At 40.5% G+C, this 25,534-nt stretch overlaps 1 protein-coding gene across 2 annotated transcripts in view; it reads right to left on the reverse strand.

Moving 5' to 3' along the window:
• HECA (hdc homolog, cell cycle regulator) overlaps nt 1–13,519 on the reverse strand; it is a 46,086-nt gene extending 32,567 nt beyond the window's left edge. The window contains exon 1 of one of the 2 annotated variants that reach the window (XM_012748061.3): nt 12,982–13,519. In XM_012748061.3, coding sequence (XP_012603515.2) covers nt 12,982–13,243 — 262 coding nt within the window. In that variant the 5' untranslated portion in view covers nt 13,244–13,519. Of the gene's footprint in view, nt 1–12,500; nt 12,817–12,981 lie in introns of those variants that run through there. The other variant, XM_012748062.2, reaches the window with a different exon arrangement.
• Between the last annotated feature and the right edge of the window lie 12,015 nt (nt 13,520–25,534).

A 25,534-nucleotide genomic window follows, 5' to 3' on the forward strand; every position in this document is an offset into this window, starting at 1 on the left:
GGTGGCACGTGCCTACAGTCCTAGCTACTACAGAGGTTGAGGCAGGAGGATTGCTTGAGCCCCGGAGTTGGAAGTTACAGTGAGCTATGATCACACCACTGCATTTCAGCCTTGGCAACAGAGCAACACCTTGTCTCTAAAAATAAATAAATACACAAATAAAATTGGAGTCATCTTTAGATGTGTCTCATGGAACATTAAAAAATAAATTATGAGAAAAACTGATGTATTCCAAAGTCCAAAATTTCAAATCTGAATATCTTTTATGGATGAAGCTAATGAATTGTTTCTTATCAACCCAATTCCAAGAAATACAATGATTCCATATATACACATTAATACACACACATCGGTACATACATGTATCCAGTATCTCATGCCTATAGAAATTTAGATAAAATCCACAATATAATTTGATAAAGTTAAAATTCTATAATCTAATTTAAAATGCAAAATCTAAAAGAGAGTTAAGGATACAATGAAAGTCTCATGAACATTCCAAAATACTTTTACAACAACACTAAAACACTCCCACAACATGTGACCCTAGAAACAGGTGAAGAACAGAAAGAAGAAAAGCCTGAAGTAGACTGAAATATAAACTATGTGAGGCATAATTACTAATCCAGTCATACACAGTAAATCATGCAGTACAACAAGCCAAAAAGCAAGGTTCTGTTAATCAAATGGTTAAATTCAAAGTGGACTCTGCTGTTATAATGAAACCAGGGGAGACTGAAGACAGGATGATTCACAGATCACAACAAAACAATTCCAAAGTCAGCTACACTCACATTAGTGAAAGAACCTTCCCCGAGGCTTCAATTGCCACAGTCCTTCCCAACTGAGGAGTCAGAAAAGCCTTTTGCAATAACTCCAGAAGGGCTCAATCAAGGAACTAGGCTTGCCCTGAAACCAGCAGAGGAATGAATACTATAGATTCTCTGGGGGAAATCAGCACAACAGAAGCTACCATATGCAAGCTTGCAGAGAACCGAAAGCCTCCTCCAAAGAAGCAGAATACAGATTTTGGATGATCACCATTCACTGCAAACTCCCTGGGAGAAAGGCAAGGTCTGCCCTGGGTTCTTCCAACAAGTCAGAGTGTGTATGCATCACTAGCTGGGAAGCAGCCACACCACCACACCACAAACTAAGAACCAAAAACTCACCTAGAAAACACTAAAAACCCCAAATAATGGCACAACTATTTGCTTTTTCAAACAGCTCTACAGTTTGCCAAGTTCATCACAACAATATGTTGTCCTCACTTTCTGCAGATAAAACTTGGACTTGGAAAGAGTCAATGGCCTTGCAAAATAGTATAGCCAGTTCTCCAGCTATAACCTGTGTCTTCCAAATCTCACACAAGCAATGGGTCTGGGAACCTCCTGCAAATCACAGGCATTCGAGAAGGCACAAAGGCTGCCAGGATCAGCATGATGCATAGAATGTGAAAAAGCTTTCAGTTCAATTGAGAGCTATGTTCTCATTTTTATTAATATACACATGTAATTTAAGTTCAAGTGCTAGAATGAGAAAAATGAGAATTTTCTTATGACTCAGCACTTAGTTTATCACAAGCAAACTACGGGCAACTTAGTCTCAAGAGGCCTCAGTTTGCAGCTTGATTCTTAAGGAGAGGTGATTACAAGTAAATAATGAGCCTCTATCTACAAGTTTCAAAGTCCTAGGTAGCTGGAATAAAAATTACAGGGGATTTTAGGAAGTGTAAGAAGAGACAGGTGTTGAGCACCAGAGCTGGGTTGTCCACTAGATAATGGTGACCAGAGACACAGAGGGTCAGAAGCAGGGCAGGGGTCGCAACCAATTCTAAGAAACAGGGCCTCCCAAATTAAAAACAAAAAGTAAACAAAACCTTATGCCATGCCCAAACCATTTTTCCTACAAGTCATTTCACAACTTTCCTCACTCTCCTCTTCATCCTTTACTAAGGGTCTATCACTATGTGGGTGTTATGTGATCACACAAAATTGTAACACTTCTAGCCAGCAAAGACCATCTTAAATAAAGCTGAAAGACAAATAATAAACTAGGGAAAACATATGTCAAAAGGTATCCTAAATATACAAGATCTTTGTGCCAATCAGTAAGAATACAAATATCTTAGAAAAATGGACAAAAATCATAAACAGGAAAAAAAATACAAATAATCAGTATACATATAAAAAGATATTCATTCACTAACAACCCAACAAACGCAAATAAAAATAACGAGATATTATTTTTCATCTGATTGTCAAAGTTGAAAACAGTTTTCAAACTTTACATTAGGGAGTGTAAAGAAATGAGCACTCCATGCATTGCCAGTGTTAAGAGTATAAACACTCAAAGAGCGTTTAGAACTGATGAAAAATAAAAAAAAGAGTATAAACAGGCAAACCCTGTCTGGAGAGCAGTTTGACAATATGTATCACACCTGTGATCCCACTTCCAGGACTTTACCCTAAAGAAGACAATCACATCTTAGTTATGTACTCTGGTTCCTTAAGAACAGGAAGTACCAGTTCAAATGTTCACAATCTCCAAAATGCCAAGACCAAGAAGTCCTTCTGTTATTAGAAGAAGGAAAAAGATCAACATATGTGTACAATGTGTGAGTAAAGTACTTCTTTGGTCAAGTGTTTTCTTGTTTTACAAATTTAATTTCAATTCAAGTACCAGAATGACAAGCATGAGGCCTTTTAAAAGTAATTTAAAAGTTCCTATTGCTTCCTTGATGTTTTTATACTGAATTTAAGTCCTCGACTTGAAAAACCTGCATATATTTTTCACTATTTACACACATTATGCGTGAGAGTAAAGATGGACCCAACATCAACTAGGATCCAACAGTAGCATGAGGGTCGGACACACTTCTCTACTTCCAAGCATGCCTTTTCTGCAAAAGGGGAAGAAGCCCATCTCTGAAGCTTAGCGTCCTCATCCTCAAATGTAGACTGCAGACTGCAGGATGTCGCAACTGGCTAAGCAAGCACTCAATCGGGGCAGTTGTGGTACCTTCACTGTTCCTGTCACTAGGAATGGCTGCTTCTCTTTTCTGCAGGCTCTGCAGCCCCAATATACAAATCACCCAGCAATCTTATCTAATTTGCTCTGTACTGTAACACATTACCTTCACTACTAAAACTACATGTCTAATATAGTGGAACCATATCAGTACAGGGCACTGCCCAATAAGAACAGATCAGAGAGCTGAAAACCATTTGGAAGAACTCTTTGAGCTGCCCTGCATTTTAGATATGCACTTTCAGCCTCTACCACTGAAGGGCATGTTCTACTTCTCAATGCTGGGCTCTCTCCATGGCTTCTGGCAGCACTGCTCTGAGCTTTCCATGTCTGTTCTCTGGCACCCATCACCAGCCATCTCAGGCTAGCCTCTCAAATTACAGACTGCACCTGCTGCCAATCAAAAATAGCCAGAACTTGATTCAGTACATTCCCCAGTTTCCATTTCTGCCTAGACACTGAGCTATGGTAGGCATAACAAGTAGTGTGTGTTACTTTAATAAGAAGTTGTGCCATACTAAATATTGTACTGAAATAATGATTATACTCAGGAGTGCTCATTTAGAAAACTAAAACAAAAGCTTGTGATTCAGTTTCAACATTAGTGTTGAAAGACTCTCCTGAGATGCTTTTGCAACTTAAAGGGACATGATCTAAAGAATAATCAAACTTATACTTACCCCTAGGGAAAAATATACATCTTAAATGTGGCAAATAGCTCCCTAACTTACATGACCAATTTGATACCCTACTAACTTCTGCCTAAATTCATCCTCTTGATCAGTTTTATAAAGGCATATACCTTAAGGCATTCTCCATTTCTAATGAATTTCCAATAAAATGAAATCAATAGAAATTGTGAATTATGACACTTGGGCCATCTTTTGCTCTATCTGTAATTGCTCTTTAAGGAGTGATATGATTTGAAAGGCAATATATTTTAAAGTGATCCAGAATATGCCACTGTGGCATATAAATTATTTTGAGTTGAAAGAACCTGAGTTCCTGAAATCTCCTATCTGTCTAAAAGTTGAGCCTCCCAAACAGAACTCAATTGTTCCAAGTCCCCTCCCTGACAGCAACCAGGGAAGACTGACTCTTATCATCAGAGATGAGAAGTCTCCACACCACACTAAACAGACATGATCATGATCTATTCTCCTAAGGGCCCATTTATCTTTACAGAAAGCCATTTGTGTTTCCCTAAGTGTCCTTTTCTTCCCCCCCCTTCCCCTATTAAAATGATATGTAAGCCCCAAATTCCAAACACCCCTTTGAGTCACATTTTTCTATGATTAAACCTTGTCTTTTCTCTTGTTAATCTCTCTTTTGCCAATTTAACATGGAGGCCCTCAATCACTAAACCCAAGAGGCCAGAGAAAAGTTTTTCCTCCCCAATAATTTATATCTTGAAATACACTGTATTATGAGTATACATGAGAACCATGCTAACTTTCTTATTAAATGCAGTCTAAGCAAATTACATGACTAATATTTCATACTTCCTCTTTTCTCATTTTTCTTTAAACTTCCTCTCAACATCTTTCTTGTCTCTCTCAGACTGTTTTCATGTATTATCCTCATAAGTATAATTTAGTAGAAATAATGTTTTCCCTTTCTACTTCTGAAAAATCAGAACATATTTTTAAGTATTAAAAACACACTCACTTTTTGCCAATTTATAGAAAGCTCTCAAGTATAATCAAGCTAAAACATCCTGTTGATTAAATAAAGCTATTTAACCAACCACTGAAAACTGGAAGCTTTCTGAAATATGCAAAATTAAAACACACAGTCACTTCATACAAAACAATGAACATCTCCCCTGACCAGAATGTGTTATTTTAAAACTGATGATTAAAAAAAAAAATGACAAACCAAGATAATTAGCCCAACTTGGCACAGAGATACACACTTTCTACCAAGGTATGAAAAATAAACCATAGGAACAATCCCCTCAACCCCTCTCTCTAGAGAAAACCCTATCTGCTCAGATGATGCCAACCCCTCCCCCTGGGATTCAGTTCTCTGAAGTTAACTTCAATTGGCTACCTACCATGGCTTGGAAAGCATAGGATAGCTAGTGCCCACAATTAACACAGACTTTCCACACAGTAGCCTTGGGTGCTGTGACACTGCCATCAAGCTGGGCAGAAAAGCAGCATGTACCACGTGCCCCCTACTTCACTCAGAAATCAAAATTGCAAGTCCATGGCAGGTTTGGCCTCCAATCTCTGACAAGCTGCATCAAAAGATACTCATTCTGTTAAAATATACAATAACTTTACAAGTTTATCAACAATTTATGATAATGCCCTTCTGCAGATTCAGCTGACCTTGTCTCTGCTTACAAACCTCTGCGGATGGTTCCCCACTGGCTACAAAATATGCAGATTTCATTGTCTGGCCCTATGCCTTCCCAGCCTCATGTCCTACCTACACCTCACACCAGCCACATCAAACTCCTGGCAGCAAGCAGAACTCAAGACCCTCTCCCACCTCCCTCTGCTTGGAACATTCTTCCTCTACTTTCAGAACTAACTGCCTCTCTTCCTGCAAGACTCAGCTCAAATGTCCCCTCCTCCAGGAAACAAATCATTTTTCCTACTGGGCATCCACAGCACATTATGGTGGCACCTGATGTTTACATACTTCTCTGCCAGCTTCACCATGAGCCCTCCAGGGTGTGGATTCTGATGTTCTCAAGTATAATTCAACATTGTACTTCTAGTCATAGAAGACAGTAGGCACATAATAAATGTTTAATAAATGGATGGGTAAGTGCATAGATAAACAAAACAATGAAAGAACAAACAAATGAACTCTCCAGTTCCTGCCTGGAGAGAGGAAAGGATCTTTAACTCTCAGTAATATTAAGCCCTGGTTGATCCTCAAAGAATACGTAGGCTCCTCCCATCCTTACAGCTTCTCATCAACTCCACATATTCATTTCATGTCCCCATTTTTAATTCCAATCCCTACATTTAATCCAGTACTTTACCTCCTCATGTGCTCCTGCCCTCTATTTCACAGCTGCCCTAGTGTAACACAGGTAATAACTTACTTGCATCTATTTCTATACAAAAAAGATGTAATCATTTTCACAGTTTGCTTTTTATTTATTTAATTTTTGGAGTTTTGTTTTGTTTTTTCTAAATCATCTGATTTTTTCCAGGTAAATTATGATCAGAAAGAGAAGATGGGGGAAGAACAGATGATCATTCATAATCAAAGCAGTGTCTGAATATCAACCTATATAATATACCATGGTCTTTTTCTATGTTAATATTTACAGACCCTTTACCATCATCTTAATATCTTCCAGCATCTGTTCTCAACAGCAAAAAGGCTTTAAGTTTTGTAGTTGGATAAGGTTGAACAAAGCACAAAACTTATAAAGCTATTGTTGATGGATTCCATATCTGCCAGGCCCCAAGCCAAGATTTTTCCCATACATTGTTTTCCTTCAAAAACACCCCAAGCTGGGCATGGTTGCTCACATCTGTAATCTTAGCACTTTAGGAGGCCGAGGCAGGAGGATTGCTTTGAGGCTAGGAGTTCAAGACCAACCCGAGCAATGGTGAGACCCGTCTCTACAAAAAATAGAAAAATTAGCCAGGTATGGTGGCAGGCACCTGTAGTCCCAGCTACTCAGAGGCTGATGCAGGATTGCTTGGGCCCAGGAGTTAGAGGTTGCAGTGAGCTATGATCACACTACTGCACTCTAGCCCAAGCATCAGAGCAAGATCCTGTCTCAAAAAATTAAACAAACCCAAAGGGCTGCATTTAGAAAATGGAGGCTGAGAAAGGTTAAATAACTTGCCCCAAAGTCGCTTTGCTAGTAAGTTGTGGCACCTAGCTTTATACCCAGGTCTGTTCAAACCCCATGCTTTTTGACTAAAACTTTAAAAACTCTAGACCTTACTTACTTTGTAAGATTAGAATAATGATGTAGACAGAATTTCAAAGGCTATGCTTTCATCTCTGCTAACCTACCAGCTACTAAAATATCATTCAATGCTATCAGATATTTTGCTGAGTCCCTGTTAGTCACCAAATCACTAAAGACCACAGAAGTCCCCAGTAGAAAAAAATCCAGCCTTGGAAGGTTCCCCTAAGTATGATCGCATCTGCTCCAGGCTCTGGATCCAAATGATCTCTCCTGTTGCTGAGACATTTTGGGGTACTAGCAGTTTCCCAGCACACCTTTTAAACAATAAGAACCAGGGACTGGCAAGACCATAGAGAAAAGGCACTGTGACCACGGCAATGTCAAACTGGTACAACATTTCAATAGGGCAATCTGTCAGCATGTATTAAAAGTCATAAGAATATGCATGTCCTTTGACATGGCAAGTTCACAGTAAGCATTTGTCCTAAGAAGGGGTATGGTTTGAATGTTTATGTCCCTTCAAAATTTCACATTGAAACTTAAACTCCAATGCAACAGTATTAAGAGGCAGGACCTTTAGAAGATGACTAGGCCACAGGGGCTTTGCCTTCATGGATGGGATTAGTGCCCTTATTATTAAAGAACTTGAGGGAACAAGTTCGTCCCTTCTGCCTTTTCTACCATGTGACACTGTGAGAAAATGCCATCCGTGGAACAGGACCTCACCAGATATGGAATCTACTGGCACCATGATCTTGGACTACCCAGCCTCTACTACTATGAGAAATGAATTTCTATTGTTTATAAATTATCCAGTCTGTGGTATTTTGTTATAGCAGCAGAAACAAACTATAGGAAGTATATAACTAAATAAATGCCCAGCAATGTATGTGAATCTAAAAGTAAAAAATAGTGAAATGATCAAATTATCCAAGGTGCAGACATATGAGGGCATATCCTGCAATCATTTAAAAAGATAATTCACCTGTATATTTACTGCTCTGCTAAAATGTCCACAGAATATTTTAAGTATAAAAACCAGATTATAAAATATATACTTTTTTTTATAAAAACTACATATGTACTTTCAGAAGTCTATAAGAAAAAATTTTAAAAAGCTGCAAGAATATATATCAAAAGGTTTTCCCAGGTAAGGTTAGTTTTAAAAAAAAAAAAGTTAACAATGGTTATCTCTAAATGGTGGAATTATATGTTTGACTAGAAAGTCAAAGAAAACTTTTCCTTTTTTTTTTAAAAGTTATTCCACAATGCTTATTTTATTACTGATAAAACAATACAATATTTTTAATTAAATAAATCCCTTAAAAATGCCAAAGATTTGGCGATCAGAGTCAGAATAGACTTTCCCCCCCTAATACTTTCAAGTATACCTTTAAATTATTCATAGCTAAAAGCCTGAAGTAAACTCATAGGAGGATTATACTACAAGAGATCTCCCAGGTTTATCTCCTGTTTTCAATTCTCCGTGGAACGAAATATACTCATGGACTTAGTGGAAAACTGACATTGAAGATTTCATTTCTAGAACTTAAGCAAAGGTCCTGTAACAGGTAAAGAGAGAGAGACCAGACAGTGCATAAATCATCATTAGCAGAGCACAAAAGAGTTCTTCACTACAATACAAAGTACACAGGATGAATCCTTAATGGGTGAGCCAGTATTTTTTTAACCAACCCTCATTACAAAGGATGGGTGTCAAAAGATAATGTCCAGAAGGAGCAGATATTTTTTAAAGACCTGGAAAAACTGACTTCTAGATAAAGCAAGGAAATGTCTTCCAAGATCACAATGGTGCTCTAAATACCATAAACCCTAATAGATATTCCTTGATAACTAAACAGCAAACACTCTTTATTTACTTCTGATGAATATAAGAAATTTAAATGTAGTAGGAATTAAATATCTGAAAAGAAAAACTATTTAAAGTATACTACAAACCTAGGGTTATAAAAAGTGTGTTTAGTGGCCTAAGTATACAGCAAAACACAAATTTTGTTCATAGAGAACAGGTGGTGCTTCAAAAATCTACTTGTAAACAGATGTATGGAATTCAGAACACATTTTCCCATCAAAACATTGTTGTAATGATGGTTAACTCCCAGTCAGGTTCACAAGGCCTAGTCAGTTGTTGGTGAGAAATATTTATCCCACACCTGGGTTGTATGTGACTGGTACTAGTGGTCTAAGTGGAGACACTAATGATGCCTGGGGAATAAGAATGGCTCTCCTTTCACTCAGAGCAGAAGCCTCTCAACTGAGTCCCTCTTCACAAAAGCTCGCAGCTGAAGAGATGCCACCCCCAAGGTAATGTTCTCTTCCTGGGGTAGTCCACGTCGAAATGGCCAGTCAGTGAGGTGAGGGAGATCTGCCCTCATACCCAGAGCCCCCCACTGGGAGATCAGCTGGAGTCTGTTGCAGTCACAGCACAGCTCAACTCCTCTCTCCTCCACTAGGAATGATACCAAGAGTGCTCCCCACTAAACCTCTCACACACAAACCTCCGTTTCAGAGACTATTCCCAAGATCTATGACAAACAGCAAATATTTCATAAGCTTCTAAGTCAGGCACTCCTCTAACATATACATATAAATATGTTTATATATTAATATATATAATAGATATAGAGAGATATCTTACAACATACATATGAATGGGTAGGTACTATCCATTTTAATGCCATTTTACATAAGCAGAAACTAAATTTTTAGGGCCCAGAGAAGTTAAATGCCCAAGGTCATGTGGCAAATAACTTGAAAAGCCAGGATTTGAATCCAGATCTACCAAATGCAAAGGCAATCATTATGTAAACTAACTCCATCCACTAAAGAGTTGTTGAGTGAATTAAGACAGCCTCAGCAGCCCAGGTATGCTGGTGGCAGTCAGTAATGAGTGGGGTGGTGAACCATGGTCATCTACAAAACAGGAATTTATAAAAAAAAAAAAAAAAACTTGGAATCCAGGCCCACTGAAAACTAGCTACACTATGATCAAGGTTTCATATATTTTTAGGTCTGAAGCAAAAAAGCAAAGGCCTAATGGAACCAGAATTCCAGAATGAAACTAGATAGATATAATCTAACATGATTACTAGATCCTAAAAATAACTTGTCCATCTACCATCAAAATGTTACAATATGTGCAGGCAGATGTTTACTATGTAGGAGGATGGCACTTCCTCATGCTTCCTTGTCTTTTATTCTAATCCCTGCAAAAAGCCTCAAAAACTAGCATCTAAAAACTAGTATCTAATAAAATTTCTTATTAGAGGCACAATAGTCTTATGATTAATATTCAACTTACTCAAGATGCACAATTGCAACCGGTTCAGCTTCTTCAACTATAACCATACCATAGCTTCCCCAAGCTTTCCCTAGCTAGCAAATCTTTTACAGAATAAGTAGTTATTTACACCTACTGACAAACAATGAACAACTAAGAGCTAAATATTACCCTGCCCTACTGGCCACACTGCCCAAGAGCTACAAGACATAAAACCATCCTATAAACTACAAAGAAAACTACTAACTTTAAGTCATTAAGTTTGCATGTTTGCAGATGCAGATAAAAACTGACTTCAACAGTGAGAACAAACCATTTAAAAGTTTAACAGAATGTAGATTATCTCCTTCCTTTGAATAATTATTTTGATTTGCAATATTCATAATCACAAGATGTAATGCCATAATTAAGAAAAAAACTGAAATATTATATTTTAAAATACTAAAGATAGTCCAATTAATGTCATCTTAAAATTATAAAATTGAGTCTTAGTTGAGAGTTTACTCATCTGTTGCCTCTTCCTTTAAAAATTCAATGCCACCTCTCCCATACCCCTACAGTATAAAGCATAGCTTTATAATAGCCAAAAAAAGGGCATATTTGTATTAATAGTTTCCTTATTCATTGATTTTGAACACAGGATGCCTTAGCATCCATGTTCAGTTATCATGAACCACAGAACTGCAGTGAGGGGTTCTTCAAATCAAGGTGTATCACTCACTGAGACTTCACGCCATGACAGAACCAAGAAATGGACATCATAAAATTCACCTCAGTACTCTAACATAAGTTGTACCTTCTCTGATCCTGATTATAGCAATGTTTGGCCCATTTCTTTCTCTCCCTCCCTTCACTTAATAAGCTCTTAATCAGAAATAAACAGCTTCCCACAAATACATACAGCACTGCTCAATGCACCTGCGTTTGCTATTTCAGAGAGTAATAACAGGGGCACCACAACCAATTTAATGCTTACAAACTAAGAGGTACCACCAGCCTAAGAAAAAGTTTCCCTCATACCACCTTATAGTAGTCTTATCTTTTAGAGCAAAAACAAAAAGCAAATAGCCAACCTGAAGCTTCCACACAGGCCAATAAAAAAAAAAAAAAAAAAAAATAGCACAATAAACCAGAACCATCACCAGAACAGGAATGCAAGCTCCAGGAGGACCAGGATGTCCTGTCTTGATTACCACTACATCCCTAAGTATTTAACACAGTCCTTAGAACACTGTAAGTGGTTAATATTTTTTGAATGAATAAATGATAGCTATCCTTCACTGTTCATGTACTCTTTATGAGGGACTTTACTAAGCTCATTACATATGTAACAAGCCTTTAAAATAACTGGGGACTTGACAGGGAAGGGACACTCTACGAGATAACACTATGAGTGGGCCAGTATAATTTGTTTTCTTCAATTTTACAGATGAGTAAATTGAGGCTCAGAAGGACTGGCCTTCCCAAGATAATAAACTTGTAAATTGCGGAGCAAGTTGGCTGTCTTATTCAGAGTCTGTGCACCTTTCTCTCTGCCACATCAATACCAAAACGAAGGTTAGAGCCAAGAAAAAAAGAAGAAGAAGAAGAAGAACATGGAGAACACACAGGCTGGGCAAAAGTTGTATTCTCAAACATTCACAAATGGAGTTAAGTTTGTTCCTGAAAATAAATAAATCAATCTTCCTAGTTCAATATTGCATAGACACAGCCAATGGGACCTATGGTTCTGTTTCCAATAGGCTACGTTCAATCGCCTATGTTCAGAGCACTGTGGGGTTCTTAGAAGTGCAGGTGCCCTGTTTGAAAAGTCACTGATCTACATTAAGAATGGCTTCAAAAGCTGAAGCTGTAAATAAAAATCTAGATATAACAATTCTAAACCTCCCTTCATTAAAAAATACCTACATTCTCTTCCCAGAAAAACTGCCTGACCAAAGGAATTCAAAGAACTGGCCAGACAAGTGAAGTGTTTGCCCCAGTACCGTCTAAAGAAAACCACGTCTCTGTAGTGAGAACAGATACCCTGTCACATCTTGGCTATTTCCTAAGTGTCCCCTCGAAAGCAGCATTCAGGCACTACCTAAGATTATCAGGCTTCCTACTAAAAATGTCAAGCAGAATTATACAGAGGAAGATTTTTTTTTTAACTCCGGGCTGGGAACGGAAGTCAAGTTCAGATTCTCTTCCTTCCTCAAGTGAGCGAATTAAAGAGCACCCCTCCACACACGCACACACACACGCCCTGCAGTAAAACATGTCTCGGGGCCTCTTCACCTGTGGCACTCAACCCAGCAAGCCTGGCTGCGCTGGGCATTCAGGCTCTCCACTCCGGGGAACAGGCGGCTGCGTGGGAGCACCGGGGAGAATGGACTGGAGCCTAAGTTTTCAATCGGATCATTCTTCTCAACTTGGGCAGCTCTTTCCTTCCTTCCTTCTTTGCTCCCTCGGGCCCCGGCACGCACCCTGGCTCCGTCAGCACCGGCAGGGCCGGAGGGCAGCGCTGCCGCAGCTCGGCGCCCCTCGGGGTCTGGGGCGCGGGCTGCCCCGGGCGCGGACGCCGCGCAGGGGCCGCACATCAGTCCTTGCCGCCAGGCGTGGGGACCGCGAAGGGGCAGCCGCGGCGGGGCGGAGGGGCGGGGTGAGCACTTCCTGACTCTCGCATTGTCCACGCATCGCCCGCGCCACCCAGGGCCCCGCCACCGCGCCGTCCCCGTCGGGCAGGAAGTTGGCGCTCGCCCCGCCAGCCCCGTCTTACCGTTCTTGGCGTCGCCCGCGGCTGCAGCCCCCGCGGCGGCAGCGGCGTTCGCGGCGCCAGTGCCCGCGCCTCCTGCGCCCGCCGCGCCGCCAGTGCCCGGCGCGCCCGCCGCCGCCGCCCCGCAGCCGGCCGCCGCCGCCAGGGCCCCCCCGGCCGCCGCGCCCGCCGCTGCCAGGGCCCCGGCTCCATTTTCCTGCTCGTCCCCGCTGCTGTTGGCGCGCTTGTTTTTGCGGCCGCCTTTGCTGTTTTTGGGGTTGGGCATCTCGCTCGCGAGCGTCCAGGTGCCCGGCGTCAGCGAAGGCGGCTCCCCGCGGCGCGGCCGCTCCCCGCGCGGAGCCGGCGCCGGGAAAGGACGGAGGGCGCGGGCCGGTGGCTCCTTCGACGCCCGTCTAGCCGCGCGGCCCGCGCCGCGCCATCCCGGCCGCCGCGCCCTCCCCGGCTTCCTGGAGCCGGCGCGCGGCCACCGAGGCTCGCAGCCGCGCGGGCGCCGCGGGCCCGGGGCGCGAGCGAGACGCTCCCAAGCAGGAGGGAAAAGGCGGGTGTCCGGCTTGTTTTGATTCGGCTGCGCTGACACGCTCTGGGCCCGCCCCCTCCCGTGACGACACTGGGGATTCGGCCTGGCCGCGCCCACCCGGTGACCTCACGGCGGGCAGGCCCGCCCGCGTGACGTCACGGCCCGCGCGGGCCGCCCGCCTCAGTGACGTCATCCCGGCGCCCGCACCCGGGCCTCCGGAGCTGCCTGGCGTCTGCGAGCCGCCGTTCTAGAGGTGGCAGCAAACGCGGCGTGTTGACCGCGGCGTGTGAAGTTATTCGGTGGCCTCCTGACCTTAGTGCAGTTGAGGCTTAGAACAATATGGTCTGGGAAATCAACCGGGTGACGAACAGGAATTGAAAACAAAGGATTTCGGATTAATAATCCATTCAAAGGCTATGCCATTCAATAACAGTAATGAAAGAAATGTCCCTAGACAATGGGCTGAACAGCAGGGTCCTGAATGGGAAGCCTTCACGGTGGTGGTGAAACAGTTCATTCAAACAGGACCCGCCATCCAGGGACTTACTAAGTGTTGCCTGCGACCATGAAGCAGGCCTGCCTGGGAGGAAACCCATTCTCGTGGGTCAGACTGAGCTGTCCTGAAAGATAGGTGGCCAGGTTGTGAGCAAGAAGAGATTAGGTGACACCTGTGAAGAGAGGAAATTACCTGAGGACAGGGAACCCCTGGGAAGAGCTTCCTCTCCGATTTCTGCAGCTCTATTCACAGGCCACCTCCTGCCCATCCCTCAGGTCTCAGCTCAGATATATCACTTCCTTCAGAGTGCTGTCAGAGAGACACCTTCCCAGAAAAGCTATCAGAAGTATCACCCTGTTTATTTCTTTTGTCCGTTTCTAATTATGTTGGCAACATATATATTTACATATTTCTTGCCTATTTCCCTCTCACTCAAATGAAACCTTCATAGACTGATTTTATCTATCTCAGCCACTTCAGGGAACAGCTAGCATAAATTTTTTGAGTGTATAAATTAGGTTCTTCTCCCATGAACTATGGAGGAATGACTAGTTGAGCTGACAATTTTACAGTGTCCTCCTTTTATAGTGTAATGTGTAATTAACCCAGCTGCTCAGTAAAGGCTCTGTGACCCTGTTGTGAAGCATAGAGATAGAGACAGGAAAGGATAGAGGAAGTAGGCTCCCCACATTCTCCTAATGGGGAGATTCTGATTGGGAGCTCTGGGCAGCGGTAGCAGAGCCTGGAGCAGCAGGAAAGAGCCCTGGATACTCAGAAGTAATTGCTGGTTAGACAGTTTTGTAGGGAAAAAATGATGACACTTTTAACTCCCTAACGTACAGTAAAGGAGAGTGGCCCAGAGGACTTTATTGATAGTTACATAGACACGTAGATAGATATTTCGTTCTTATATTTTCATGTTTATTTTTCCCCTACCTCAACATCCTATAAGTATTAATACTAGGAGAGCAGGGATTGTGTCCATCTTCTAACTGACTCTGCAGAGTCTAGCATAAGCCTGACCCATAGTAAATGTGCAGTAAGAATTTGTCGAATGGAAAATACCTAAAGCACTCTTCTTCTGGCTACATTTTTCTAAACCTTAAAGTCTCAGCTAACTCATCAATCCTCTAGGAAGTCTTCTGTGTCCATGTGCTCCCTGTACCTTCCTCACCATGACAGCTTAATAGTGATTTGGTGGCCACTAGAAGAACAAGGGATGAAGGACAGAGTGAAGTCAAGAAATGCTGATAGACAGAGGAAATGATGATGGTAGTTAATGAAATAGAGACTTCAGGAGAGGGACAGTGGAGTACAGGAAGATTAGGAGTTATTGTTGCCCTTTTAGACTTTGTTTAACTTCATTTCTAAAAAGCCTCACTAGAGGTGGTTGAGAGATCGCAAAATATTTGGGTGCCATTAGCTTTTCTTTCTCTTTTTCTTTTAATGATAGAGACGAAGATGTTTTAGAGTACAAGAAAATTGAGATAATTGTTTTCTTGAATAAGCACATTGCTGTCGTGCCATATTGGATCAGAGTAAGTGCGCATGTACCCTGCAGACAGACATTCACACCAGCTGCCTCCCACCTCTCCTTAACTGAGACTTAAGAATTGGAAACTTTCCCACAAAAATATCCTAATTGGCTAAAAGCACACAGACATCCAACCAGCTGCTGTTCTGGTTAACTGTGTGAGCCACCTCCTCATTCAAACTGAAACAAAATGAAAAGGAGAAGCTGGGCCACTTCCATGCTCGACCTCGTTCATCTATTTTTAGTCTTAGTCAAATCTGATGCAGAGAAAATAGTTCTGATTCTATTGCTACAAAGATAACATACTAAAATCAAGATATTAGAAGCAAAATTTAGGTAAAGCTAAAGGACTCCAATTCCTATGTTCCATGCAAGGTGTGGAATTTCACAGGAATCCTGCTGCCCGGGACCTTTTCTTTCACATTTTCCCACCATTTCTGAAGGTGAAAGAGAAAACCTACAGCAAGAACAAAAGATGGCTGACAGTGGGACAGAGCCCTCCCCTCAGACACTTCCAGAAGGAAATATTATATAAAGAGCTCTAGGAAACTAAGAAGCCACTGTGCTCTGTACATCTACACTTGGCTTCTCATTTTTTAGTTTCCCTGAACAACTCATGTGCTCTGAAATAGACTTCTATCCCAGGTTTCCTTCCTCCAGACTCCACCCCCTACCATCACTCAGTTTTCTGCAAAAAAATGAAATAAAGCCCAGCAACAAAGTAAGGCCATCAAAGGCAAACAAATAATTTACACCCTTGAGAAAGAGGTGTGCTAATGTTTAGGGTTGGATTGGAATAAGTAATCATTGTTTCAGTATTCTAGTTTTGTTCATTTGACATTTTATGCCTATCTTCTGAGCTCTTGGGGTCAGCTCAGTTTGGGTTAGGGTTAAGGTATACAACATGTATTAAGTATTCTTGAAGACAGAACAGAAGGTGAAAAGCTGAGTATTAAAATGCAGCTTGATCCAAAATTCATATAGGAACTCAAAGGGAATCCTGAAGATAACACAGTAATGCACACAAGGATGTATTGACAACTGAAACATAAGCTAAAAGGTACTAAAGCTAATCTGCTATAAAGTCACTTCAAGTAAGTGTGCCTTGAACAATGTATTGCCTTTATGCATCAGTTCTCTTTTCTGGAAATAACCTCCACTATGCACATATAATGATAATTGTGATTGTAAAAACTTTGGAATATGGAATATTAATGCAAATAATATTGTTGATTATTAAATGCAATAGATCTGCTCTCCCATTAGGCTGTTCCCAATTACAAATATTAATATTTTTTCTAAAATATATGCCCTTAAAATCTTTTTTCAGTCCTTTGGTTATCACTCTTACATTATTTCCATAATCTATAAAAGCAATCATAAAAAAGGGGTCAGAATTCTGTTCTGAGTGACCTGTGAACTTACTGCTTATTTCAACCTTTGTGCCTTCCTCGTTCATACTGCTGTATTAACTCAGTATCAACACTGTCTTAGACCCCAATAATCCCAAAAGGACACTTCCTTCAAGAGATAGATCAAGTATAATCTTTTCAAGATAGACATCCCTGCATTCCTACCACTCCACACTCTCTCTGTCCACACACTTCCCTATACTCACCACCTGGCTACACCAGTTTTTTCCAAGCTGTGGGTCATGTTTTGTTGGTGCGTTATAGAATCAATTCAGAGGGTTTCCATCAGCATTTTTGGAAAACAAGAACAAAAGAGAAAGTATCCACATGCATTGCATATAAAAAGTAAATATTGTTTTGTAAAATGTAAATATTTTGTAAAATTTAGGTTGTACACACGTACACAAAGATAATGTATGTGAATATTATATACTGAGTCATGATGTAAAATCCATTTTTCATTGTGGGTAAAAGCCAAAAAAAAAAAAAAAAAAAGAAAGAAAGAAAGAAAAGATCTGAAAGACATTTGCTATACTATGCCATTAAGTATTTGCTTTTGTTGGCTGTCTTTCCACTGTCTTCTTACCTCAGGGAGAGCACCGTGTATCTCCCTAAATATATTTGAAGTTGTCCAAAGACTGGGAGATCATATCTTTTGACTTTTATATTTCTTCTTAATCAATATACCATCAAGAATGCTTTGTTTGCAAGTTCCATAAACATGCAAAAAACAAACACATCAAACTCAAAGACCTTAAATTCGGAAAGGGGGATGTGCAGCACAACAAACAGGTGAAACAAATACACATTAATTTAATAACTATTAGCCTGAAAACAAAAGTACCACACATATATATTTATGTGGGGGTGAGGGTGATTATATTCTGTTTTGTTTCCTTTTGTTCTGGAGGTGGGATGGTCCCCCCAGATCTCCAGAATATAGAGGGGCCAGGAAGGCTAGAATTGTCAAAGAAGACTTCATAGGAAGCCTTTTAAAAAAGGCATGAAAGCAAGAACCAGTATGGACCATACAGAGGAGAGAGAGGAAGCCACAGAGACTCTGGGGTTTTTTGGACAGTGTTGGAAAACAGTTGGATGAAGATGGGTCCCGTGCTGTGGACACGCAGCTGGTTATAGTCCAGGCCTTGATAACCAACAAGGAAGCCAGAACTCACTGTACCCTCCCTATCCCCCTCTTCTGCTTTCTTTTCCTCAGTAGTACTTCATTCCTATACTCTATTTTTTAAATTTTTATTACTACATGATTTATGTTGTTTTAATGTTTGTTTACTGTTTACTGTCTGTCTTTCCCCACTGGAATGTAAGTTTCAAGAGGGTGAGGATTTTTCTATTGAATCTTCAGTGCCTAAAACAGTGCCTGGCATATAGTAAGTGTTTAATATCTATCTGCAGACTAAAAAAACCTATGGAGGAGCACCTAAAGGGATTAATTTAAGCCAGACCTCAAGAGAAAAAAAAATGGTGCCTTCTAAAACCACATCCATATGTCCTTGGTAGACATAACACCCTTTCCCCATAGCTAGCGTAATATTTAAAATCAAAAGGGGATGGCTCTGTATTATGTTAGCTTTGCATAACAAGGAACCATATGACAATAATATCTTCTTCAGCAACTGTATTGGCCATGGAATGATTGAGTTTTACGCCTAATATTTCTGTTATCTCCTCTGAAAGTGGCACTGAAAACTCACAGACTCAGTGAAATTCTTTTGGAAATCTAGAATTTGGGAAATTCTAAGTTAAGGGTAAGCAGGTTTCCTAGATTTTATCGTCACCTAGGTTTTATCTTCAAGGTCCCCTGTGTTTCTTCCCAATTAAAGCAGCATTTATTTTTCTATCCTGCCATTCTAAAGCATGATTTAACCACAGTGCTTTTAGTCCTTCCTTAAGCTATCTGTGAGATTTGACTTAGATAAGACAGTATTGGCCATCTCTAAATGGCTCTTTTAATACTGCTCTAGTTATCTATTGCTGCCTAGCAAATGATCCCACAATTTAGCAGCTTAAAACAACAAGCATTTGTTAGCTCACAGTTTCTATTACCCAGTAATGTAGGCGTGATTTAGCTGGGTCCTCTAGCGCGGATCGCTCACAAGGCTGCAGTCGTGTCCACTGGGGGTGGATCCACTTTCAAACTCACTCCCGAGGCTGTGAGCAGGATTCAGTTCCTCCTGGGCTGCTGGCCGCAGGCCTCCCTCAATTCCTGGCCACATAAGGCCCAGCATGGGGTGGCTCACAACAGGGCAGCTGGCTTCATCCAAGTGAGCAAGCCAGAGAGCACAAGAGAGTTAACAAGGCAGAAGCCAGTTTTTTTTGTTACCTAATCTCAGAAGTTAACATCCATTATTTTTGCCATACTCTATTCCTGAGAAGCAAGTCACTAGGTTTAGCCCAAACACAAGGGGAGGAGACTATGTAAGGCATGAATACCAGGAGATGGGGATACTTAAAATCTACCTTAGAAGCTACCTGCCAGAAAAATGTTAAATACTTCTTGCAACTAAATTCTAATTTCCAAGGGCTTCAAGTTTAGTTTATAAGACAAGAAGGGTGTGAAAAGGCAAGAACTTATTGTGATCCTTCCTTTCTACATGGCTGTTTCAACTAATCAATCTTTGATGATCTTGGATGATTAAATTTCATGAATTTACAATAACCTTTGCAAAACATCTTTGGTTAAAGTGTTTCAGGCCCCTGTATTTAAAGCACTATTGACTTTTGGAACAAGCACAATCAGTGTAGTACATTACTGGATGTGAGGGTCTGCTTCAAGGATACCTATTTTTTTCTAAGTGCCAAGGCTACTGCTGCACTTGTTTCTGGAGTTAATTTTGATCGATCTTGACTAGAATTCTCTCTCAAGATTTCTCTTTCACTTTTATTTCCACTTGGAACAATTTCTACCAAGAGTATCCTGAGGAACACTAGTTATGTAAGATATGCCTCTATTTCTGTGGTTAAATAAGTCTAGGAAACACTGTATATTTTATGAGTCACAATATGCATTTGCATAGTAAAGACTCTAAGATGTCCAGCAGTAAAGAAACCTGTTTACTCTTAACTTGGAATTTCCCAAATTTATACAACTTATAAACCCCTTTACATGTAATGCCCATTAACATTCTGAGGAAATAGAGTCCTGCTAAATACTTTTTTTTTGGCAAATAGTGCCTTGGAACAAAAAATATCTATTTCTAGCACTAGCATTCGAGTGAGTTGATTCAACTCAAATGAAAAAATAGACATTGGATCCGTCTTGTAAACAACCAGTTCTTTAGAAATCTTCTTTGGAAATATCTTTAAAACTCTATAAACTCCAAATATTGTATGATATAAATGCATTAAGTACTAATAGTGATGTGAACTATTAGTTGAACATTCACAATGGTGCTTCTGTTTTCAGAAACTTCAGTGATGCTGTAATTGTTATGTTGAACAAGCATTTACTATCACATGAACAATCACTTTCACCTTTAGTCCAGTAATAAGGACTACTATGTACTAGAGTTAATTTCTTTTGATCTTGAAGAGAGTTATGTCTTAAGATTTTCTCTCCTGTGGAATTTTTTTTTTTTTTTTTTGAGACAGAGTCTTTCTCTGTCACCTATACTAGAGTGCCCTTGCGCCAGCTTAGTTCACAGCAACTTCAAATTCCTGGGCTCAAGCAATCCTCCTGCCTCAGCCTCCCAAATAGCTGGGACTACAGGGACATACCACCACCTCTGACTATTTTTTTTCTATTTTTAGTAGAGACAGGCTCTTGGTCTTGCCCAGGCTGGTCTCAAACTCCTGAGCTCAAGAGATCCTCCCGGTTTGGCCTCCCAGATTGCTAGGATACAGGCATGAGCCACCATGCCCAGCCCTGTGGAATATCTTTTCTAAGATATTGAATGCAAACATGGTACTTCATGGATTAAAGAAAAACACAAATTTGCTATTCCTCTCTTCAAAAGGTGAAGTCTATTTCCTCTCCCCTTAAATCTGACCTGGCCCGTGACTTGGTTTGACTAATTAGAAATGCAGCAAAAGTGCAGTTGCTCCAATTTGGGACCCTAACTTTTGCTTTTGCTCTTTTAAAAGCCAGCCACCATGCTGAAAAGAAACTTGAGCCAGACAACAGAATGATGAGAGATTCCATGGAGAAGGTAGCAAAGACTTTCTCCTTGACCAAACTTGAGTCAGGCTCCTTTGAGGCCTCTTTTTGACAAGACCTCAACCTTGGATTCTGTCCTTGGCCTGCTTAGTCTACTTTTAGCAAGAAGTTTCAGTTTTATAAAAATCTCTGACTTTTGTGATCTGATCACCCTGACCTGCCTTCAGCACAAATCCGGTCAAATCAGTTAGTCAGAATCCCCCTCACCTTGGTGTTTCCTCTTAGTAATTTTTCATCCAGTGACCCCCACCTTCCTCCTTGGCTATAAATTCCTACTTTTCCTTGTTGTATTTGGAATTGAGTACAATCTCGCTCCCCTACTACCGTGTTTCCCGGAAAATAAGACAGGGTCTTATATTTATTTTTCCTCAAGAAGACACCCTAGGGCTTATTTTCAGGGGATGTGTTTTTTTTTTAAGTACAGTACAACAATCTACATTTATTCAAATATAGTTAAGTCATATTCATCTGGAATATCATCATAACTCTCCAAAGCCTGAATTCCATCCTGAATTTCTTGCGACTCTATTTCCTTTAGAACCATTGGCCCCAATCTCTCATGTCGAGCAATAGAGCTCTCATGGGGCAGATGAGAAGGGCTGTTCCTCTTCTTTCCCGCTCTGCCACGAAATGCATAGGTTGTGCAGATACGCTGCATAGCCATGCCCATCACTAGGTCTTATTTTCAGGGTAAAGCGTATATTGTGCAAATGCTTAGAAACCCTACTAGGGCTTATTTTATGGGTAGGTCTTATTTTTGGGGAAACACGGTACAAAACCCCATTATAATAGTGCCCCTGAAGAAAGTCTGCTTCACCATCTTTAACAAGTATCATGAATACATTTTTCTTTAATAAAGGATCCTAGACACTGGAAGATGAGAAGCCGTCTTTGATATTTCAGCCTCAGCTAAGCTCAGTGGTTCTCAACCTGGGTAATTTTGCCCCCAGAGGACATTTAGCAATGTCTGGAGATATTTTTGGGGTTTCACTACTAGCATCTAGTAGGTAGAGGCCAGGGATGCTACTAAACATCCTACAACACACAAGACAGCCTCCACAACAAAGAATTATCCAGCCCCAAATCTAGCGCCAAGGTTGAGAAATCCTATCCTAGCTGAATACAGCCATATGAGTCACCACAGTTTCACCACATGGAACAGATTGCCCGGATGAGCCCAGTCAACCCACAGAATTGTGAGAAATAATAAGTAGTTGCTGTTTTAAGCAACTACTGGGGTAGTTTTAGTGCTGTGCTGCTGCTAAACCCACTGGGGAGAGAAGTGGGAAGGAGCCCTGATTTGTAGCGTTCCCAGTTGCCCATGGTATAAATACTCCTACTGTGGCCAATTTCAGGCTATCAACAAGAGCTGCTGAATTTAAGGTTGGAAAGCGGTACCTGCAACCCACTACTGGCTCTTGTGAGCCAGGGGGAGTTGGTTACATTGTGATAGGCAAGGGAGACGACATCCCATGTACAGTGTCTCTTTATTCCTGAAATTCCAGGTCTGGCCATTTCCTATGTTCTGTTGACCACCCAGTCATCATTCTCTACTTGTATGTTGTGATAACATTTCCACTGAACGCCTCTACTTTAAATGCTGAGGCATTGATTCTGCAGTCTTCCTCACTTGGGCCATTTTCACACCACTAAAATTGTCAAGTTGGGTTTAGTCAAGAGGCTCCCACAGAGGAACACAGCGTGGACTCCACTCCGAACTAATTCTATAACAATCTCAAATTTGTAGTGCCATGAGTCACATATGGCGAATGTCTGGTTTGGGATAAAACACTACCCTTGCTAACCTGTGGGGTTTCTTTTTGAATGAAACAACTGAGCAATGACTAAAGGAGCTGGTCAAAAGTGAAAACAAGGGTGGTAAGAGGACTACCTATGTCAGGCTTGGGCCCATGCTAGAGCATGGTTTTGTCCAGAAAAAAAACCTTTTCCTTCAAGATAGGGGGAATTCCTTCTTGTGCATAAGAGCAAAACATTCTTCGTTGCTTCCAAAAGCAGCCATTTCTCAGGTTTCAGGGTAGATACTGGCTTTAGATCTATCAAGAGTTATTACTTCAAGACACAGGTGGGCTGTCAAAAAAGTAGAGTTATTACAGTTTTGTGGTTAGGAGTCAATATATGCAACTAGACTTCCTGGATTTTAGTCCTGGCTTACTAGCTGTGTGATCTTGGGCAAGGTATTTCTAAAATGGGGATATTAATGGTATCTATTTCAGAGTTCAGATAGACAATGTTTGTGTAGTGCCCCCTAGCACATAGTAAGCTCTCAATAAATAATAGCTATTAATATTATTATTATTACCAGGAGCATTTAAAGTTTATATGCATTGCCTATTGCTGTTTATCCTTTTTCCTTTTAACCATGAGTGTTATTTAACTTTCTCCATTTTAACGGTAAACAAGATTTTTTTTCCCTAAAAGCAGTGCTAGTTCTAGGTCAAGGATAAACTGTTTTCAGCATACAACTTAAGTCTCATCCAAGAACAAACCACACCCCACTTCCTGTTACATGAAAATACGGATACCTTAAAGGGACAGTCAAAACCAGCACCCCACGCAGAATGCTAAGGTTGCCACAGAGCGCACTCTGGTGTACAAAGCTGGGAGCCAGGATGGGAGGAGATTATAAGGAACAATGCTTTGCCCAGGTTTGAAGTTGATTTGTCCAGCTATAAGAACTTATTGTAAGTTACTAGATAACAAATGACATAATGCAAATAATATTTGGAAGAATAATCTGACGGTGACATTCTGGATCAATTTGATAGAAAAAGTGGTGACAGGGAAGTCAGCTGGAAATCTATCATTGTTGGGATGAGATCATGAGAATTTGGGATTAAGGGATTAAAAAGGGAACCAAGAGGAAAGGATGAATTAGGGAGGCATTTTGAGGGAAGAAATCATAGGACTTAAAGAAAAATCTTGATCTTAAAGAAAAGCCATCCAACCAACATGTTATTCTGTTTTGATCTATACCATAAATTTTAATATTCATAAATAGCTAGAATTTTGTATCCTAAAGCCCATAAGGGTAAAAGGAACCCAATATTTGCCATGTTGGTTTGTTTACTTTTTAGGAACAACATTAATCTACTATAAATCAAGATTTGGAAGTTCTAGGTGAAATGGCATATTGTTATCAAAAAACATTGGCCAGTGAGCTAGATGTCTTTTGTATGACTCTGGATTAAATCAACAATCTTAAATTGGAAAGTTAATGGTGTCCTGGGACATTTTTAATTTTCAGTCTGATAAAAAAGAAGTTCCAGACATTTCCTGAAAAGCATTCTAGATGACTGTTTCCCAACCTAACATTCAAAGAGGTAAGCTTAATTCAACATGTATTTATCGCATACCAATTATGTGCAAAGCTCTGCGATAGATGGACAACAAGCATCTTTCATTTTCCTTGGTTTATAAGCCACAAAATTGTCATGAGCACAGCATCAACAGGTTAAAAAAGAAGAAACTTTAGATCAAGTTCATCTATTTATCTTTGACTCATAGGGAGTATCTTCTACCTTCTTGTTTATAGATGACAATTAAATTCACAGTCTTTTTCTTTTGTCTTACCATGAGAGAAAAGACTGGCATTGCTCAAATTACCAGAGGATTGCTCTCTTTTATATGATGGCAACTTCATTTAGCTTACTTCCAAAAATATTCAGTGAGCATACAATAAGTCTGTTCCAGATCCAAGTGCAAAGTGACAAAGAAACAGCCCAGTCCACTTCCAAGGAGCTCATAGCCTCATGAGAGAAAGGTGCAGATATGTCTTTCTTCTCATGCCTTTCTTCAAAGGGACTTTCAGAGAACAAAGAGAAGTACAACACAAGGAAATAAAGTCCATTAGAAACAAGTGAGAAAGAGAAGGCAAAAGGAAAGGAATGATGGGCTCATGTGATAGAGGCAGGCCAATACACAAAATAAACATGATGAAGACCTACGTGTATTTGCTAAGGATCTACCAGGAATTTGGCTCTAAAATTTTTAGCAATCTCTGTAAAGGGAAAAAACATGATCAGTTACACAATCCACAGATCCTATCAGATAAAAGCAGACCAATTGCTCAAGAAAAACATACCTATTCTTGACATAAAGCCAAACAACAACAACGAAAAAAAAACCTCAGAGCTCCTCCAAAGGCAATACTATGTGGTATACTGAAGAACATTTTCAGTAGTATCCTTTATAGCAAATGTAACAGGGCTATTTATTACAGCATATCTCAGTATGAGCTGATGGTTTATCACCAAAGTCCAGTTCAGAAAAGCATGTTTACAGGGGTTTACTTAAGCAGATAATTTCATTATAATGTGGTAAATGCAGTACTAGGAATAGGCTTAAAGTGCTATGTGATAACAGAGGGAACACAATTGCAGTTTTATTATTCAAGGTTAGAGCA

This window comes from Microcebus murinus, chromosome 5, assembly GCF_040939455.1.
Source record: "Microcebus murinus isolate Inina chromosome 5, M.murinus_Inina_mat1.0, whole genome shotgun sequence".
Lineage (NCBI taxonomy): Eukaryota > Metazoa > Chordata > Mammalia > Primates > Cheirogaleidae > Microcebus > Microcebus murinus.